The 14,098-nt window shown below is 40.4% G+C and overlaps 1 protein-coding gene across 1 annotated transcript; it reads left to right on the top strand.

The window, feature by feature from the left end:
- Positions 1-2,697: 2,697 nt before the first annotated feature.
- klhl21 (kelch-like family member 21) lies at positions 2,698-12,389 on the top strand. The gene is made up of 5 exons (XM_053317415.1): positions 2,698-2,789; positions 5,732-6,818; positions 9,891-10,296; positions 10,927-10,999; positions 11,431-12,389. Exons 2-5 carry the CDS (start codon positions 5,792-5,794, stop codon positions 11,764-11,766), a joined length of 1,842 nt encoding a protein of 613 aa, XP_053173390.1. The 5' UTR covers positions 2,698-2,789; positions 5,732-5,791; the 3' UTR covers positions 11,767-12,389.
- The last annotated feature ends 1,709 nt before the right edge of the window (positions 12,390-14,098 follow it).

Raw genomic sequence — 14,098 nt, 5'->3', positions numbered from 1 at the left:
CTCATCAATACTTATTTGAATTCTCAACACAACTTTCTCTCACGTTCTCATGGCACAGAAATTTGTCACATATTGATCGTAATTCAATCGGCACCTTTAAAAGTACAGAGTTCAGTAGCCAACCTGATCACATTCAGTCGAATGCCGTATTCAACTGCTACATTAAAGGAGAACATTTGCAGCTTTGATAACTTTCCAGAGTTGTAAAATCCCATCTGTGAGTGTTACAAACTGCTTTGTGGTGTTTTTGTTCCTGTGTTTAAATCCTTAAATGTATTAATCTGTAACTTCAACTCGACTTCCAGGATCGTATTTGATTGTCTCACCAATACATCAAAAAACAACCCCCCCCCCCATCACCATCGTAGCCATCCTGGATCACCAGATTTGGTCTGAATGCTGCTTTAATTCTGTTCCTGGATGTTTTAGGGTTTAGTCAGTGCCTGAACGTTAGGGTAATTACACAGTTTCTACAGATAACCCGACAACAGCTATAAACTCTCATCAACCTTTTTAAGGAGTAGAAAATAACAACCGTCCTCATGTTGTCGTCTGACTAACGGCGTTAAACCTCTCTGAGTGTTTTTGACCTGAATGTAACTGCAGGTCATCAGTCGAGCTTCAGGGGTAGACATGATAGATATTTTACTGTACACGATGATAGGCGCATGTACTCAGGCTTTGGAGGTGGGTCGGTGGGTGGGTCTCCTATCCGTGTGTGTGTGTGTGTGTGTGTGTGTGTGTGCGCGCTCTCATACCAGTGAAATTGTTTCTGCACCTCTAGTTTCTCTCCCTCTGACCTTCCCGCTCTCTTTCGTCCTTTGAGAGTTTAGATTTCTGTCTTGTTTCTATTCTCGGAGCTGGGTGGTAAACACACTGATCGTGAAGTTGCTCAATACTCCAAACTGCTTGACCCGCCCTGTGTTAGAAAGAAAAAAAAACAACAAGATGAAGTGAAACGTGAAACTAGATCAAGAAACAGTTAATCAGTTTAGTTGCCAAATATTTTTGATAATTGATCATTTTGAGTCTTTTTTTAATTTCATTTCTCAAAGTCTCTGATTCCAAATGGGAATATTTTCTGGTTTCTTTAATGTTTTTGGATAATAAATTGAATACTCTATGGGGATGTTTGAGGACGTCACATTTGGCTCTGAGAAACAGTTATCGACATGGATAGGCTGCTCAGCCATCAACCAGTTTTTGGCCACTCACGGTATTGCAGTGAATAATCCCTCCCTGTGGTCCAAAAAGCATTTTTCTCCCCATAGACCACCATTGGAAAAGAGACGTCTGTAAAAATGGGGACACCTCAAACTGCAGACAAGCTTAATTATGACTCTTTCTATTTTGAATTTTTGATCCATGGAGGTTTTATATTTGTAAAACTTTCCTCGAGCCAAGAAAAGCGATTTTAAAATCTGTGACATCATCACAATATAAAGTCTGTGGGCTGAGCGGGAACACGCGGATGGGGCCAGCAGGGGAAACACTACTGCACATATTCAGTGGGCTGCGTACTGTGGAAGTAGACCTGGAAGCTAGACACATGTTTTGGCGTATGTGTCAGCCAAGCAGGTCTCATAGGATTAAATGGGCGCCATTTTTGGTGGAGTATCCAGCCAGCTCTTATAATACATCCACGCCTTCCATCAGCAACACCCGTGAGTCAGTGGCATGAACTTCAATAACCATGTACCCCCTAGTGTTCGGGAGGGGCATTACATTTAATCCAAATCAAACACATGGCTTCTACAACACACATTTTGTGCCTCCCCTGATTTGACAGTTACATTGCGATTTTAATAAAATTATGATTAATTGTTCAGCCCTACTACTTTGAACAAGGCTATCGTAGCTCCTTTTAAGGCGTTGCGTAATGTGTGTGGTTGAGAAAGTGGCAAAAAGTGACGGTGAAAGCGAGCTGAGCGGTGGAAAAGTTTGGCAGTAAGCTTACAGACTACAGTTAATAAATGCTGAAGCTTCTCAAGACAAAGAAACGTCTATTGTTTCCAACTGCTGGAATAGTGAAGGACAATGGGTTAGGTTAGCCTAACCTGACCTGGCTTACTTATTAAGGTGGACTGACCTTTAAGATGGATTATTCTATACTCATGTTAGTGTCAATCTCAGCCGCTCCCACTGTAAACAGAGAACGGAGAAATGTCAGGCTGCTGAGTCTCTCCGGGGTTTGGCTCAACACCAAACACCTCCAAAACCCCCCAATCTCTAAAATAAGTCAACCAAGAGGAAACACCGAATCAACTGATGAATCAAATCGATAAAGAAAATAGTGACTTAGTTACAGCCTTATATAAGACAACTAAAACATGTAGGTAAGGAGGTGATTACATCGTTGAACGGCTGCAGACTTGGAAAGGAAAACGTTTTCTCAGTGGGAATTAAAAATCACAGATGTGACCGAGCAAAAAACTAAACAAAAAGGAAAGCTCATCACCTCTGAGTAAGGAAATGGGTTTACCTTCTCGAGCATCAAGACAATCGCTTACACAGACGTGAGGACAGACGGACAGGACGTGTGTGTTTTTTCAGTGAAGGTCTGGGTTGTACAATATGTAACAGAGGCCTCGACTGCCCTTCAGGAGAGCAGTTTGATCCCTCACAGAGCTGCGTGGACGACGGCTGCATTGTTGAATCCCTGTGAGGAATGTGAGCTGAGTCCTTTGGCCAGAAGACCAGAGAGGCTTTATTACAACCTTTAAACAAATCTTCTGTAAGCAGATACCTGTGTATTTTGAGAAGGAATGATCATCTCCAGATATCAACAAGTAGGTTTGGACAGACATTTAATACCAGTTCATACTGAGTCAGGAACAATACGCGGTTTTTAAAAGAAGAAAAAGTGGAATTTAAACCATAATAAAATGTAATGTAAAAAACAGTCTACATCTGAGTTAACGTCATGATTCACAAGATTATAGTACAGTTAACATTTCAAAAATTGAAGCAATCTTTTCAAAACATTTTCTACGATCAACATTATTATTTCTTATGTGTTTGACTCAATGGATTTTAATAAGAACATTAAAAATACACTTTTTTTTTACACTTACCTAACCCTAAAAATGTATAGAAGAAAGTAGGGCCCGACCGATACTGGACTTTTGGATGCTGATACTAGAGTAAAAAAAAATCTTATATCAATATGTGCCAATAATCTCATGTACACAAATATACATAAACACACATCTTTGAAGTGATCTCAATCATTTGTGATATTTTACAGTTTCACAATAAATTTTGGAACTGGAAATTTAATAACTATAATAGAAAAACACATATGTATATTAAATCTGAATTAAGAAAAAGGATCAAATATACATAAATATATATAAATATCAGTGATAGTCCAATATCGGTCGATAATATCAGTTGACCGACATATCATCCAGGCTCTAGAAGAAAGTCTCATTTCACATCTAAAATCTTACATTTAATCTCGTAGCCAGATGTAAACGAAAGATAGCCTTAATTTAAACAGTCAGGGAGATATTCACACAGTCAGCATACAGACACTAAAATAAAATGGTGGACGATAAATGTAGTGAACCATATAGTAAATATTAGGAATGTGCACTGGCCCATTTTTTCATATTCGACTAATCGGTGTGTATAACTGATGACTAATCGAATATTTGCTGCATGCCGACATTCACAAGAGCTAAATAGATAATACATCAAAAAGTAACTTTTCATTCATAACAAATAACAAGCTTTAACTATGCAAACTTCTATTATTTAATTGATAATCAGCCTTAATTCTTTACAGAAACACATTTATTGATAGAAACAATCTTACAGGCTTAAAGACCCCTAAAAATATAACTGGATTTTTTTTCTACCCATGATAAACAAGCTGAGCATATCCTTTACAATCATGTTAGCAATGAGAGATGTAACATTAGTTTTCTCTCTGAGACTTTTGTCACACTTTCGAGGAACTGTTACAAACGTTGATGAACTAGTTTGGTGATTCGCATCAGGTCCGTCTCCCTCAGTAACCGTAACAGAAGACAGCAGCTTTTTGTCCATGTGAAACCACGATAGCTCAACTCTGCTCCACATATTTCACACCTGACAAAATTATCCTTTACTCTCTGTAAGTTTTTCCATGCTGGACTTTTGTGTGGCTTTGTCTGCATCATGTTCCCTCCAGTCAGATAGCTAGCAGGCTAACTTACTACCGAGGCAAAGTAGCCGAGGGCAGCAGTAAAAAATCACTCCATGTCAGGCTCTTCTTCAAAATAAGGCGGAGGTATTTATAAAATCTTAGAGCTCCTCCTACTGGCTAAAAGTGAAAATTGCTCTTCAGTAATGAGCTAGAGTACTCAGCTCAATTCTTGATTAAAGTTTTTCAATTGAAAAAAAAAGACCACAGCACAAAGGTCGATGTTAGACCCTGCAAAGGATTATTCATTCCGTTTTAATGACACATTATTAGTAAATATATTTAATCACTTTACTTACAATTCATCCAACAATTTGAGATATTTCACCCTGGTCCAAAGTGGTGGACTGACCAGAAGACTAACATTTCCTCTATAGAGCTGTGCTAAAACAAAACAAATATCACATTACCACATTTTTATTCAAAATCTTTCGTGATATATTTTGCGATTTCAGGAAATTATCATGTATTTCTTGTGATTTGTGCTTCTTGTTCTTTTAACCTCTTGGCACCATGTTTGAAACAAGTATCTTCAATTTAACATTTTAGACTCTAGATTTAGTTTTTGTGTCTGTAATCCATTAATTAATCATATCACATCATATTCTGTAAGATTTAGGCTCATCAGACAGAGTTATTTTAATGTAGAGCATACTGGCACATTAAAACTCTGAGCCAACGGTCTGTACAGTAAATCTATTGTTAATTTAGAGTTTTTGACACTTGAGCAGTCCCAGTTTCCGTTGGTCTGCAGTTATCGGAACGGGTCTGTGCTCCTGTGCTGCCTCTATAAGCTGATTAGTGGATATTATGACAGGAAGTTGTGTGTTTTGGTCTGACCATGGTGATGAGGCACCGGGCTTCGCTAGCGCTCCTCTCAAAGACCTCTTACTCACACTGACTGACCAGAGACATACCAGTGAGTGGGTGGAGGGTGGGAGGAGGGGTTAGTACTCCCCACAGCTTCAGCTTCAGAGCATGTTAGGTGTTCTCCCCTAAAACTGCCCCCACCCTACCCTGGAAATGGACACTGCTGGTGTATTTATAGCCCCAGAGCACAAGCCAGCTCTCTCTCTTAAACACGGGTAAAGAGCTGGTCGTGTTCACCAGAGCTGAGCTGTCGTATTTTCTAGACAGTTGTGTAACTTTGCTTGAAAAACGTGCCTGGAAAGGGTTCGTCAGGTATGAGAAAGTATTTATATTTTTTATTTTATTTAAATTTTACAAAGCCTGAGTTAGTGGTTGGTTATATATATTTCTTACACATTTGGTTGGATAGTTTATAGTATGAGTGCTGCTGAACAGGGAAATTAAACTGATTTAAATCACTTTATTTGTTTAGTTTTAGTTTTAGTTTTAGTTTTTAGGGTTTTGAGTTTGTAGGGTTACTTATTGCTTTTGTTTATCTTTGGTAGGACTTTTGAAACTGTGAAAAGTCATCATAACTGTTACTAAATGTCTTTTATTGTGTTAGGATTCATATTGGACAATGTTATGGGGTTGTAATTTGGTTGTAATTTGATGTATTTTTATCTGTTTTAGATGTAAACAGCGTTCTGAGCACAACCACCAGAGACTGAGACACCCAGAGAGAGAGGCGAGATGGAAAAACCCGTCTTACAGACTCAACCGTCCACCCTGCCTTTTTTCGACACGGCTCATGCCTTCAACCTGCTGCGTGGAATCCATGAGCTCCGTGCCGAACGGAAGTTTTTCGATGTGACTTTGTGCGCCGAGGGCCGCGAGTTCCACTGTCACCGCACCGTGTTGGCCGCCGCCAGCACCTACTTCCGGGCCATGTTCGCTGGGACGCTGAGGGAGAGTGTTATGGACCGCGTAGTTCTGCATGAGGTGTCAGCTGAGCTTTTAGGCCTGCTGGTAGACTTCTGCTACACAGGACGAGTCACCGTCACTCAGGATAACGTTGACCTCCTGCTGAAGACGGCCGATCTGTTTCAGTTCCCGTCTGTCAAAGAGGCCTGCTGCGCTTTCCTGGAGCAGCGACTGGATGTTTCCAACTGCTTAGAGATCCAGGACTTTGCGGAGGCCTTCGCTTGCCGAGAGCTGGCGGTTGCCTCACGACGCTTTGTCCTCAAAAACATAATGGAGCTGGCTAAAGGGATGGACTTTGAGCGGTTGCCGTGGAAGCGCCTCCTTGAGTTTGTGTCAGATGATGAGCTTTGCGTGGACAAAGAGGAGACGGTTTATCAAATTGCAGTGCTATGGGTGAAGGCCGACCTCCAGCGGAGACTGCACTACTGGCCCGAGCTCCTCCAGCAGATCCGCCTCCCGTTCGTCAGGAGATTCTTCCTGTTGGCTCATGTGGAGAGCGACCCGCTGGTCTACCTGTCACCCACCTGCCTCCGCATGGTGAACGAAGCCCGCAGCTTCCAGTCCTGTGAGTACGACCGTCACGACAGGCCATGTCACCGCATGCGGCCGCGGCCATCGACGGGACTGGCAGAGATCCTGGTGGTGGTGGGAGGCTGCGACCAGGACTGTGATGAGCTGGTGACTGTGGACTGTTACAACCCGCAGACCGGACAATGGCGCTACCTGGCCGAGTTCCCCGACCACCTCGGAGGAGGTTACAGCATAGCTGCCCTCGGAAGTGACATGTATGTCACAGGTGAGTTATATGTTGACACCAAAACACTTTACACACATTTTCATTCACAGACACACAGCACAATATGTTTGTCTTTATTTTAAGATTTTTCAGCTTTGCAGTGCAGAGATGAGAGACGAGGCTAAGAGTTATGACACACAGCAAAAATCTGCAGCTGGAATCAAACCACAGTAGCTGCAGTTATTTGTTATTTATGCATCTTAATCAGTCAGCGACCTGCGCACCGCACATCACAACATCTGTTATAGAACAAATTATTCCTATCAGGAGACACAGAGCTGAAATTGTCTTCAGAGGTTGAGAGGAAAGATCAGGGAAAATCAAATGACTGAAGCAGCCGGTTCTCAGTTTTGGCATCATTAATAGTTGTTGAAAGGTGTCAGACTTATTGTTATTGTGGTAAAAGTCTTAACTTGAGCTGTTTAAATACTCCATGAAACGGAAGTTAGAGCATCTTTATCTTCTGCTCTGTGACGTATTTCCCAATGAAGTGGAACATTAATCTGTAGATTATTTCATCGATTAATAGATTAGTTGTTTGGTGCAAAAATGTTAGAAAACTGTTGGTCACTGTTTCTCAAAGCTCAAGGTTTTGTTTAAAAATACAAATCAATGGACAAAATATCTTGTTATTAAAGTAACAGTCCACAATGCAAAAGTCCGGGGGATTAAGTGTGAGATAAATAAAGTTAAATTCAGTTCCTATTAGGGCTGCAGCTAATTGATTACATTCTTTATTAATTGAATAGTTGTTGGGTCTATAAAAAAGCCAAAAAGTCAGTTTCATAAAGCTCAAGATGTAGTTCACAACCCAAATATATTTTCTTTTCTATGCTAGAAGACTAAAGAAATCTGGAAATACTCAGATTTTAGAAGCTGGAATCAGAAAAATGACTTAAAACAATTAATACATTTTCTAAATAGTAGGAGATTTAATTTAATAGTTTGCAACTAATTGAGGAGTCATTGCAGTTCCAGATAATTGAATCTATAATGGAAAGGAAAGGATGGAGTGACATTTATTTTGGCGCCATCAGGTCGTCTCATCTGGTGTTTTGAAGTTCATACTCAACTGCGTCTGGTGTCCTACTTACTGAGGATCAAACCACAGTCACTGTATGTGTTACAGTCACTGTATGTGTTACAGTCATTGTGTGTGTGTGTGTGTGTGTGTGTGTGTGTGTGTGTGTGTGTGTGTGTGTGTGTGTGTGTGTGTGTGTGTATAAACGCTGCAGTCAGTAGATTTCCATTCCCGCTCCTTCATCTTATGAAATGGCCGTCCTGGCGGTGCTTATAAATAAACTGCAGGCTCACTGGCGAGCGACTAAATGTGTGAACAAGTGAAAGTGAGGCAGGACATGATGTGCTGCCAAGAGCTGCAGCGGTGTGATCATTATCATCATCTTCTTCATCATCATCATCATCATCGTCGTCATTACCGGCAGACAGTCTAAAAACATGACCCGAGTTTCCTTCTGAGAAATCATCTTTAAGACTCAGAGCGTGACTCCTGCAAGAAACTGATAGCGAATCATAAATTTAGCAACATTAGATCAACCCCTCATTAATAGAAATAACAGCAGCAGCGACGTATGATTACATAATGTCGGCTGGCAGATTCTTATTAAACTTGATGCAATTTATTTTAATTTATGGTTAAGGTTCATATTTAGCATGCTTTAAATGTGAATAAAAAGGTTATTTTCAGAGGGTAAAGTGGACGTGTTGAGAGGGAGAACTGCAGATAGCTGCGTCACACGTGGTCAGAAATAATCTGCACTCATAAATATGAGATACTGTAATGAACACAGGGTGTCTGCAGATGCTTAAAAGGGCTTAAAAAGTTGTATATTTGATTAAAAATGTGTATATTTTTGTCTTTTTTTATATATATTTTATATTTTTTGCATACAACAAACAGAGGCAGTATTATCGTTTACTGATGTCCATACATTTTTACAAGATTTAATAACTTAAGTGTGCACATCAGAGCAATAACAAGTATGACAAGTATGTCTGGAAGAGGAAAAAAGCTCTCAACATAACACACAACTACATGAAAATTTAAATGTGTCTTTCTTTTGATGATGAAAAGTCCTGAATTTTAAATTTTGATATGATGGCTAGACTCATGTGAAATCATTTTGACCTACAGGATACAATAATAGTTATAAAAGTTGTTCTTCTTCTTGAACTTTGCTGTAAGTTAGTTGAGACAATCAATGATTGATGTGGTTGCAGAAGAAACTCTTGAGTGTTTTAGTTTGACAGATAAAGATGGGACATTTTAAGCATTTATACTCTGGCGCCTCAGTTTAGGGAATGTGACATTAAGTTCAATCAGTTAGGAAAGTAAGATAAGTCATTTATGTTTGGAGTTGTTGTTGATTGGATTTAATTTGGAGGAGCTATTTTATCAGCTACACTGTCTCAGAAAAGACTACAGCTATGATAATTTCCTAATAATTGATACTTTAAAAAAAATGCTCTTTATGGTCATATTTAAGTCAGAAAGAACAGAATTCAAACGTTTGCTGGTTAAAGGACTATTGGACTATTTTTTTGGTTTTGGTCTTGATTCCGTTTCAGGCTCATTTGGACTCAGATTGCATTGTATATATTTTTTTATACACTAACACACACTGTTATAGATACAGGATTGATATCACCTACAGGATTTAGTTTCGGGTTGCAACTACCTAACTATTATTTTCATTATCAAGTAATCTTCTGATTATTTTCTCGATGCCATAATATCAGAAAATGGTGAAAAGTGCACGTAATAATTTCTGATGACCTGAGGTGACAATCTGTTCAAAATCCAAATTACTCAGTTTACACTTATGTGTGACACAGGAAAAAATTTAAATTGTCACATTTGAAAAGCTGTAACTGGCACATGTTTCAGTCATCAAAATAATTCCCAATTATTTTTCTGTTGTTAAACTAATTAATTGCAGCTCCAGATTCTAGCGAGTCTACATTGGATATTTTTCTCTCTTATATTGTATATTTAAATCTAATGTAAATCTTTGATATTAACCGTTGAAACCTCACATCTGTGTCCGGCAGGCGGCTCTGACGGCTCTCGCCTCTACGACTGCGTGTGGCGTTACAAGTCCAGCGTGAACGAGTGGACGGAGGTGGCGCCCATGCTGAAGCCCCGTGAGTACCACAGCTCCTGCGTGCTGAAAGGTCAGCTCTACGTGGTGGCGTCAGACACCACCGAACGCTACGACCACACGCTGGACTGCTGGGAGGTCTTGCCGCCGATGCCGAACCCCATGGACAACTGCTCCACCACCACGTGCGGCGGACGCATGTACGCTATCGGCTGTCTGACCGGGGATGACACTATGGCCATACAGAGCTACGACGCAGACACCAACCGCTGGTCCATGGTCAACTGTGGACAGATCCCCCCGTGGTCCTTCACACCCAAAACTGTGACCCTCAACAAACTGATCTACTTTGTGAGGTGAGGAGACGTCATTTATGTATGTGAACTCTTTATATCTTAAATTTAGCACAAAGAAAGAATCAACTATATGACTTTAAGACACTGATAGTTTCCTTTTAGAACAATAATCAAAATACCAACTGTAAATATTTTATAATATGGCTACATCTAAGTGGCTACATCATTTACCGTTTCACTTTGGTTCTGAGTTTTCTGCTGTGAAAAATCAATTTTGGTACTTAAAAAAAAAAAAAACTCATCTCAAGGCACTTTACACATAGAGCAGGTCTGGACTGTAGTCTTTAATTTAAAGAGACCAAATATTTCCACATGAGCAAACACTTGGCGACAGTGGCGAGGAATAACTCCCCTTTAATGGGAAGAAACCTCAAGCAGAACCAGGCTCTAAGTGGGCGGCCATCTGACTTGAGAGATGGAGAGAGGGAAGGGGGAGAAAAACATTGAAAATCAGCATTGAAAATAGTCAGTCCAGGTCAGTAAACTGCCATCCCATCGTCTACACCCCCAGGCTACTTGTGAGACGAGAGAGCACAGAGAACTCCGGGGAAGAAGTGCAATGAACTGGTTGTGGTCACTTTGGCAGCTTTTTGACTTTGATGTGATGTGTGTGTTTGTCTTTAATTTTAGGGATGATTCAGCTGAGGTGGACGTTTATAATCCTCAAAAGAACGAGTGGGACAAAATTAGTCCGATGAACCAGGTTTGTATTTCACGTCATATGTTTGTCTGCTAGCATGACGCAGCTATAACTGAATACATATGAGTAATAGTTAATTTGACGTTACTTGATTACAGTGAAAGTGATAAATGGATACAGCTTTTTATATGAGTCTTAGAGTTCACTTAGAGCAGGGCTGTCCAAACTATTCCACAAATGGCCATGTGGCTGCAAGTTTTCATTCCAACCAATCAGGAACACACCAGGCTTGAATCATTTAATCAGTTGATCTCAGTCTTCAGACAGTTGATTGGTTGAATCATGTGCTCTTGATCGGTTGGAACAAAAACCTGAAGCCACATGGCCCTTTCTGGAATAGTTTGGACATGCCTGACTTAGAGCTTTATCGACATGAAGTGTAATTTGTTACTGCCTCTAATGATGTGACATAAACTCGTTAAATGTGTGTTTAGGTTCATGTTGGAGGCAGCGTGGCAGCCCTGGGTGGTAAATTATACGTGTCTGGCGGTTACGACAACACGTTTGAGCTGTCAGACGTGGTGGAGGCGTACGACCCGGCGACCCGCACCTGGACCGCTGCTGGACGACTACCTCAGCCCACCTTCTGGCACGGCAGCGTCAGCATATTTCGTCAGTTCATGCCTCAGGTGTCCAGTGCGTTTGAACCTACTGACATACCTGAGTCCAACGCCATTAACCTGCACCGGCACCAGCGTCACCAGGAGCTCCACAATCTCAACAACAATCTGAACCAGAATCAGAACCAGGACGTGAACCCGGCGCACTGAGTTTTGGACCCTGTCGCATTTTCAGTCTGTTCCCTCGCGTTGTACCATCAGTAGTTTACTGTGAATTTACCTCATCACAATGCTAAAGCTGTGTAAAGCTAAAGTGAAGACTGAGCGTGTGCACACTAGTCCGAGCTCCTCCTTATCCACTCGACTGTCAGGCCGCCACACTGAAAAAGGCTTCTCGTCTGGAGCCGTCTCTTTAGGTTAGCGGCTGCTTCTTATCACAGGCGTGGAAGTTAAAGGTTCCCTGTGGAGACGAAAGTCATGTTTACATTGAATCGTCACTCACCAAAACACATTGTGTATATCCTTAAGCTCTAACAATAGCGTCAAATGCATTTTCTTCCTCCAAAACATTTGCAGAGCCTATTTTTTGAGTATTTTAAATTGATGTTTACTAGCTTGTAGTCTTCTTCTTCCCTGCCTTTGCTGGTCCATGTCTAGTTTTGTCATACCAGACAATTGGAGATGTCCGCTTTACTGAAGTCTGGGGGTTTCTAAATGCACGGTAGTTTCTTGAACAGTGACAGGAACGGCTACTAACAAACCTACACCCCTTACATTTTGTCAATGCTTTATTAAAAATTCCCCTCTAACACACCTGATTCTAATAATTAACTCGTGATGAGCTTCAGCTGCTTGGTAATGAGTTAATTATTAGAAGACTTTGGATTGGTTCTGCAATGCAGGTTTTATTTTAACTCTAATAGTTTCCACCCAGTTTTAACTACAACACATGAGAGATTGTCTCATGATGAAGTTATTTGTTGACAGAGACCCTTTGGCCAGCCGAAAAAAAAGAAAAACAGGTCAGAAGCTCCACAGGTGCCTTTAAACAGATGTGTGTTTGCCTAACCAAACAGTTCGCTCTCATCATTTGAGTCTTTTCTCTGTCTGATAGCAGATATCTCACTTTTATGACGCTTGTCTAAGTCAGCTTTCGAGTATGATGCCTAGTTGGCCTCATTCTGTCGTGCCAGGCTGTGATGGGCTTATTACTGCCCCCGAAATACCCAGAGAGGACAAAGAAACCGCTGCAGCTATGTTTGGTGAGAATTAGAAGTTCCCTTAAACAATTCATTTTTTTGAGTAATTTTTAAGAAACATCCTTTGATTCCAGCTTCTTAAATATGAATACTTTCTGGTTTCTTTCATCCTCAGTGATTGAAAACTTAATATCTTTGGTTTTTAGTCATGACGAAACAATACATTTTAATTTGCATTTGGGGCTTCAGGAAACACTAATCGACCAAACAACTAATTGATTAATGGAGAAGACAAACAACGGATTCATTGATAATAAAAAATAAGAGTTGCAGCCTTGAGTGAGAAACGTAGTTGGTGTTTTCTCACAAGGGGGGTGCAGTGAGCTCATTCCACACTCGACCAGCCACATAAACGAAAGATTTATACTTCATCGTAAGTGTCTGAAGTTTTTTAGTCATCCAGGTTATGAAGGGTTGAGTCAAGAGCAGCTGGACTTATTATAGATTCTTGAGGATGTTTGGACTTTTTAAATAAGAGGCAAAACCATCTTCAAGGATCTAAAACAAGTGCTGTTGCTCAACCCCTTTGGGATATATATGCCATCACAAGTGATCTCAGTTTGTGTTAATGTTTATAAGAGAAAAGACTTGAAGAATGAGGACTAACTGATTCATTTAACAGCTGCTTGTCTGGTTAAGTCCTCCACCCTTTGATAAAGCTCACAGCTGCTTCACTAAACCTTCCTATGAGACTCTCCCACGCAGCGGATCAAACAGTCTCCAGTGGAGCTCTGTGTTTCTTTGTATGGACATTTCTGTTTTTAATATTTACTACAAACACACGGTAAATTTTAAATTTGAAAGCCAAACATCTGGTAAGAAACAGCAATAATCTGTTTACATTCCTAAAAACTTGTCGACAATCACAATTTATTCAAACACTAATCACAGATCAGACGGCTTAACTGAAACTCCAGGTGTGCTGAGAAGTGTGCAGGATTTCAGGATGGTTGCATGTGATGTGAACCTGTACCGGGTTGATACACTATTGCTTGTGATAATTAGCATCTCCTGACCCTTATAAACAGGACGAAGATCTGCCTTTATAACCACCAGATTAATGTGCATGAAGGATTTTCTTTTAAATTTGTATTTATGGATGTTTTACAGTTGGTTTTTTTTTCATTTCTATTTATAGATATATTTGTGCTGTGGTTGCGTCAAATGTTCCTGCTTATCAGTTGCAACAAAAGCGGTGACGCTATGTTGGAAATGGGTCGGCAGTCACAACTGGAAGTGCAAAACAATCTCAATTATGTATGTTAAGAAACTTTTTTTTTTTT

This window comes from Scomber japonicus, chromosome 4 (genome assembly GCF_027409825.1).
Source record: "Scomber japonicus isolate fScoJap1 chromosome 4, fScoJap1.pri, whole genome shotgun sequence".
Lineage (NCBI taxonomy): Eukaryota > Metazoa > Chordata > Actinopteri > Scombriformes > Scombridae > Scomber > Scomber japonicus.
The sequence above is the reverse complement of the archived record's forward strand: the minus strand, read 5'-3'. Positions and strand labels throughout refer to the sequence as shown.